Raw genomic sequence first — 6,593 nt, forward strand, 5'->3', positions numbered from 1 at the left:
AGGCTGTATGGCCATGTTCTAGTCACGTTGCCATACAGCCCGGAAACCTCGCAACACCCTACATCTGCTCACATCTTTCCCTTACTCCCTTCTGGTTTTCCAGTTCTCATGTTTGGTTACTCTGCAACGCAAACCTCTGCTTTCTTCCCCAGCCGTTCGGCAAATGTGCTAGACACGTGAAAAGGGTTACTTCCTAGATTATAAGCAGTTTGGAGCAGGGATTTTTGCTCATGTTGCTCTGTGAAGTTCCATCTATGCTGATCACATTATATCAGTATTAATGTCAATAAAGGTCAGATCTGAATCCATTAACTATTGAGTCACTCTCTGTGACACACAGACTGCTGCTTATCAGAGGGTGATTGCCAGTTCCTGCTATTGGAGACTGGATGCAAACAGTGAGAAGGAAAAAAAAAATGCAAAAGAAGGCAGGCCTGGCAGCTGATATATAAACCTTGGCAACCCACTTACACACCTCTTTCATGAGTTCTCAATTTACATGATACTGGAATGGTATATAATAACTGTAGCCACAGCCGTAGAGGTGCTGCACTCAACCAACATTATTAGGCGATATGGATTGCTCACTTGGGAAGGTTCATCATATTTTGCTATGACAACAGAACAGAGAAGCAAGTCTATAATGAATTCCCAGGTAACTGGAGTTTTTTACTGTCTAATTTTGGACATCTACCGTGTATGAGTCTGTCCAGCTAAATATGGTATTATATGAGACAGAGATACTGTAAAGAGGGAGCAATTCTTAGATATGGGCCATCTTTAGTCAGATTTTTAACTTGTAATAGCTACAGGGAGCAACAGACCAGGAACAAAATTAGACTTTTGTTTTCCATACAAATCTTATAATTTGACTCAACACAGCTTGAAAAGGTTGTCTTTTTATATAGTAACCTTTACATTATAGTAAGTGGAAGAGATTGGACTAAAATACTTTTTTAAAGTATCTGGAATAACAGCATAAATCAGCACTAATTTAAAAGATGTATTCTAGCTAGAGAATGTTATAATGTTGGCAGAATATTCTAGATCTGATGGATGCGTATACTTTTTTAAAAAGCCATAGTATTGTTCTCTTCCATCTTTGCTGTGTCCTATGCTGAGACACTTTTTAGTTTCTAAGAAAAGCCTGGACTAATTGTAACCGACCAGTCAGAAAAGATTAATTTTGATATTTTTGTCTTAAAAACAGATTAAAACAAAGATTGGAGATGTCAAATTAACCACAAAGTTGATTCTATTTCATTTTTGATTATCTGTACATTTCTAACAGTCCAGTCTAAAGGGGGTGGGGCATGGTTCAATGGAACTGGTGCCAGCTTGTGCTGGTGTGCTTGCCCACCCTGGCCAGTGCATCTGGCAAATGTGCTGGTGGGGATGGCAAATTGGGAGGTGGGCGGGAGCCGCAGAAGCTGTTGTTTCAAGCTGTGTTGGTGTTCACTTGGACACCAGCACAGGAAGGGGGTGGGCTGGCACATTCTGAGGGCGGGGGGAGCTCACTACAGTTGGCTCCCACCTGGGCTTTTGTGTGGCAGGTGCTGTGACCAGCACCCCACACTTCTGCCACCCAAAAGAGTGTCATAAGTCCATTTAGCCCCATGGATGGCTTTCAGGCAGCCGGGGAGGCTTTTTGCTTTTTCTGCCTCCCCTCACAGCCTGAAAGCCCTCTGGAGGTGGAGGGGTGGAGCCGCAGCAACACCGTCCCTCGCTGCTTGGGACCACTGGATTGGGCTGTAGAGTATAAAATAGTCTGATGTAGACGTGAATTCTGCATTGGGTGTTTATAGTTTGAGGAATAAAGTGAATATATATTTTAAAAGTAATATAGATTTTAGATTCACACTCTGATGTCTGCAATACTATTCTAAGTAAGTTGATACAGCAAGAAGCTCTGCTAAGCTCAGTGGGTCTTGTTCCCTAGAAAATGTGCTGAGGATCTGGACAAATGTAATAATGGATCTGAGTGGCTAGGAGCCTTTTGAGAATTCATTCATTCTCAGAAACATCTTGAAGGAGCAATTTCTGCTTCCCAGGTACAGAAGTGAATCTGAGAGCTAACAGCTTTTTCGGGAAACTACAAGAAATTTTACTGCCCCTGTTCCTGGGACATTAATGGCAGCTTAGTATGCAGGCTGTTAGAAGGCAAAAGCTTGGGAGATATAAAAGGAGATGAAACTTATCCATGAATGATCTGGGTCCTGAACTGAAGTCTTCCAGGTTCAATCCCACCAGTCTGACCAGATGCAAGTAACGACAGGAACTACTGTCTCCGTAGAATACGCTATAGTGTTGTGGTTCCAGTATTTAAATAGGATCTGGGGGCAGGGAGAAATTCAAATCCCCCTTTTGGCTATGAAGCTCACTGAGTGACCTTATATTAGGACAAATATTAATATTCATAATTCATATTTAGCAGAGTAAAGAATGCAGCAGACACAGGTGACATGCTGCAAGTGAGTTTGTATAAAAAGACTTTGCTAAATTATGCTACATAGGAAAGGAATACACAGATAGAAAATAATAAACAATTCTCTTAACTATCTAAGCTGCACTTGACTAGACAGAAGTCTAGAAGCAAAAGTAAGAGAGGGAACAAAGAACAATAAGCTTTTATCCAGAACTCTCCCTTTCTGCATATATGACTTAGGACACATTTTCACTGATACCCAGAGGTCAAATGAGCATTCCACTTATTATGCAAGAACCACCTACTTTCTAACTCCCCAGGCCCTGTTTGCTACAAGGTACTCTAACTTATCTGGTAACAAACAGCAAGTTAACTCTTTCATGATTTAGGGGGCTGGCACTTTCAAAATCCAGCACCTTATACAAGCCACTTCCCTTTCAGTATCAACCACCTTAAAGAGTTGTTGTGAGAATAAAGTAGGGAAGGGAGAACCAGATAGACCACCTGAGGTCTCTTGGGGAAGGGCTTCTTTGGGGCACTACATTTTCCCCTGCCCTTGAAGAAAGACAGGAAAAAATGGCAGATAGTAGTTGTATGACAAACAGAATTTCAGCAGGAGAATGAGGGTTTAAATTCTAAACATTTGCTTCTGTGAAACAGTCAATGCAGAACCCTCTTCCTCCTTCTGTCTGTTAGCACAACACTGATTTTTTTGCTAACTAGGAGGAAGGAAAATGATATGATGAGGGAGATGGAGATTGTAGAAAAACAGGGGCAGTCTTAGTGATTCTGAAGACCTGGGCAGAAGGGATCCAGAATCACCCCTGCCAGGGCCAAACAAGGAGTGGCCCCAGCCCCATGTGAAACAGGCAAGAGCCAGTGCAGTCTCAGAGGGGCAACACTGAAAGGAGCCTGTTCTTCTCCTTCTTCCAACCCTTTCTTTGAGGGGCTGGAGCTGTGGGCAGTTGCAAAAATAAATACATGAGAGAAAGGACTGTGGGGCCAGGACGGTACAAAGAAGTAGAAACTCTTCTTCTCTGCAATGGTGGGTCTTACTGAATGGGCAGCTGCTTCCATTGCCCATTTAGTAAGACCCACCATTGCAGAGAAGAGTTTCTACTTCTTTGTATCGTCCTTTCTCTCATGTATTTATTTTTGAAAAAAAACACAACAACCCTACCTCTTAGTAAACCACATATGGTCTGCTGCCCAATTTTCTCCTATTTCACAAAATATTCAGCTGGGCCATTACAGAAAGTCTCTGTGGTTTGTCCAAACGAAGATTGTATCTGCCAAATCTCTATCTTCCATATCATTATTAAAGACACATAAGGCAGGTTTTCCTTTGCATTTGACTATTCCAACAATTTATCCCCATCTAGACCTCCTTCTCGCTCCCCCAGTCACTCCTGTTCTCAAGAATGCATCACTGGAAAAAAACTAGATTCAAATTCAATGAGGAATGAGTATTACAAACATCACCTGTTTTAGTGAGCTTTTCTGTGCCCTCAACTTTGGTATCAAAACAAAAAAGCTGTCTTTAAATGACAAGAAATCACTTAAAGACAGCTTTTCTGTTTTGATACCAAAATGTTAGGAACAAACAAGATCATGGCCACACAGCCCAGAAAAGCCACAACAGCCTGTTAGTTTATTTATTTGCTCACAAAATTTGTATCCCGCCGTTCTGCCCTTACAAAGGCCATTAAGGTGGCTAACAATTTAAAACATACATGATTAAAGTACATAATGAAATCACTAAAATCACTACCCTCCCAAACACACATCATTAGATCAGTTTTTAGGAGTTAAAGTTGAAACACCTACAATAGAGTTAAAATACAGACACAGAAACACAGAGCTGGAATGGACCTCCTGCAAACAGTCCATGAAATTCACAGATATTCCCAACTTCCCAGTGACCACTGCTCTATCCCCAGCGAAAGGCCAAAACCCTTCAGGATCCCTGTCCAATTTGGCCTGCAGAAAAATTACTTGTTGAACCCAAACCAGTGATTGGCATTACTCTGGGCATGTAAGAAACATAAAAAATATTGGTTAGGAAGGCCAGACCAAGCAAAAAAAGCCTTCACCTGCTGGTAGAAGATGGCAGCAGTCCACTTCCTCTTCTCAGCCCCATTTCTGCTAGGCTAAATATTGTGCTGGAACCTGATAGTCACCTGTACTTCATTTCTAAAAACTTTAAGCACATCTATAGACTTTAAGTACATTGCATTATCTGACCATCTCAAAATTAACCTTTTTTGTTTCTCTCTTAAAGAATTAAATGAGACAATCATGGATATGGACTCTGAAGGCCTGGCCAACTTCTCCTCTTTGCAAAACCAGACAACTTCTTTCAGGAGCTGCTTGTATGAAAGCCTCTCATTTGAGAAGGTCTATTTGCCCATAATGTATAGCATTATCTTTCTGGTGTGCTTCCCTGGGAACATCATAGTCATTTTTGTATATATTTTCAAAATGAGGCCCTGGAAAAGCAGCATTATCATTATGTTGAATTTGGCCATCACAGACTTGCTGTACGTGTCTTGCCTTCCGTTCTTGATACATTACTCAATCAATGACCATTGGGTCTTTGGAGGCTTCATGTGCACATTCATCCGCTTCACTTTCTACTTCAACACCTACAGCAGCATCCTCTTCCTGACCTGCTTCAGCCTTTTCCGGTTTTTCGTCGTTGTCTACCCAATAAGTTGCTTTTCCATTCAGAAACGGAGATGGGCCATCATAGCCTCTGCTTCGGTCTGGGTTGTTTCTCTGTTCATGGTCAGCCCAATGATCCATTTCATTACTGTAAAAGAAAGTGGGAATAGATCCCTTTGCTTGGACTTAACTAATTCAGAAGACCTGGACTCTATACGGTTGTTCAACTGGCTCCTAACGACATTTGCTTTCTTTTTACCTTTAATCCTTGTGACTCTCTGCTACGCTGTGATCATCTACAAGCTAGCCAGAGGACCTCACACTCACACATCATTCAAACAAAAGGCTCGCACACTAGCCATTGTTCTCCTGGCTGTCTTCTATTTGAGTTTCTTGCCCTTTCACATCTTTAGAGGGATTCGCATTGAGTTAAAGATACATCCTGTAAGCTGCACGATCGAGAAGCAGATCCGAGATGTTTTTACTGTGACTAAATCCTTAGCATCATTAAACACCTTTGGTAACTTAATATTGTATGTTGTGCTGGGAGATAATTTTCAACACGCCATTCTTTCTATCTGTAAACTGAACATAAAGATGACTAAGAAGTAGTGATGGATTCAAAATGGTTATTTGTCATAGACCTGAAATAATAGATTATATTTGAAGTTTCTCTAAACAAATGACATTTTAGCAGAAAAGTAAGGCCTGTTCATATGCAAGGTTTTTAAGGTAATCCTGGAAATAAAATGTTCTCCATATTTTTTCCCCAAATGTCATGTGTGATTGTTGCTTTGGATTCCAGTCATTCCTCTCATAATATTTTTCTGCTGCAATTGTGTTGGACACAGTTGCTGAACCCTTACTCATTAACAGAAGAAAAGTTTGTAAAATAAAAGAACTTAATAAAATTAAGCATGGCATGGAGAATGTGTACTGAAAAGACTTTTCTCCCTCTCTTGTAATACTAGAACTTGAGGTCACATAATCAAACTGATTGACAACAGATACAGGGCAAATTAAAGAAAGCATTTCTTCAAACACAGGACAGTTAACACTGAATTCACTTCCAGAGTTTGTAGTAATGGTCACCAGCCTAGATATATATAAAGAGAATTATGCAAAGTCACAGAGGAAAGATTTATCAACAATTGTTAACCACCATGGCTAAATGAAACCTCCATGTTTGTAGGCAGTATGTCATAATCTGTCTAGGCTATCCAGAAAACCCAGCAAATGCCTGGGGATCACTGGCATCTACTGGAGTAGCAGATGCAGAGATCATTGGCTCAGATGGGAAGATTCCAAAAGGGCTTGAAAGACTCCAGAAAGACTCCATAATTCTCTGGGAAATCCCCGGAAAAAGACAACCACCACCTAAATGATCAGCTTAACTGTAGACTATATCGGTTTGTGGACAGAAACCAACAGGCAGCAAGAGCTAAAGTAAGAACTAGAGTGAAATCTATAGTGAATAAGGAAACACAGCAAGTAGTCCAGAACA

General features: G+C 40.9%; 1 protein-coding gene across 1 annotated transcript; it reads left to right on the top strand.

Annotated features, from left to right (window-relative positions):
• Positions 1-495: 495 nt before the first annotated feature.
• Positions 496-5,863, top strand: LOC125431752 (2-oxoglutarate receptor 1-like). Its single transcript, XM_048494842.1, has 2 exons — positions 496-655; positions 4,707-5,863. The coding sequence occupies exon 2, from the start codon at positions 4,724-4,726 to the stop codon at positions 5,699-5,701; it is 978 nt and encodes a 325-aa protein (XP_048350799.1). The 5' UTR covers positions 496-655; positions 4,707-4,723; the 3' UTR covers positions 5,702-5,863.
• The last annotated feature ends 730 nt before the right edge of the window (positions 5,864-6,593 follow it).

Source organism: Sphaerodactylus townsendi, linkage group LG04 (genome assembly GCF_021028975.2).
Source record: "Sphaerodactylus townsendi isolate TG3544 linkage group LG04, MPM_Stown_v2.3, whole genome shotgun sequence".
In the NCBI taxonomy this organism is placed as follows: Eukaryota; Metazoa; Chordata; class Lepidosauria; order Squamata; family Sphaerodactylidae; genus Sphaerodactylus; species Sphaerodactylus townsendi.

What these genes read in the sequence shown, in the direction of transcription:
- LOC125431752 (XM_048494842.1), top strand. Translation starts at nt 4,724, where the DNA reads ATGGATATGGACTCTGAAGGCCTGGCCAACTTCTCCTCTTTGCAAAAC.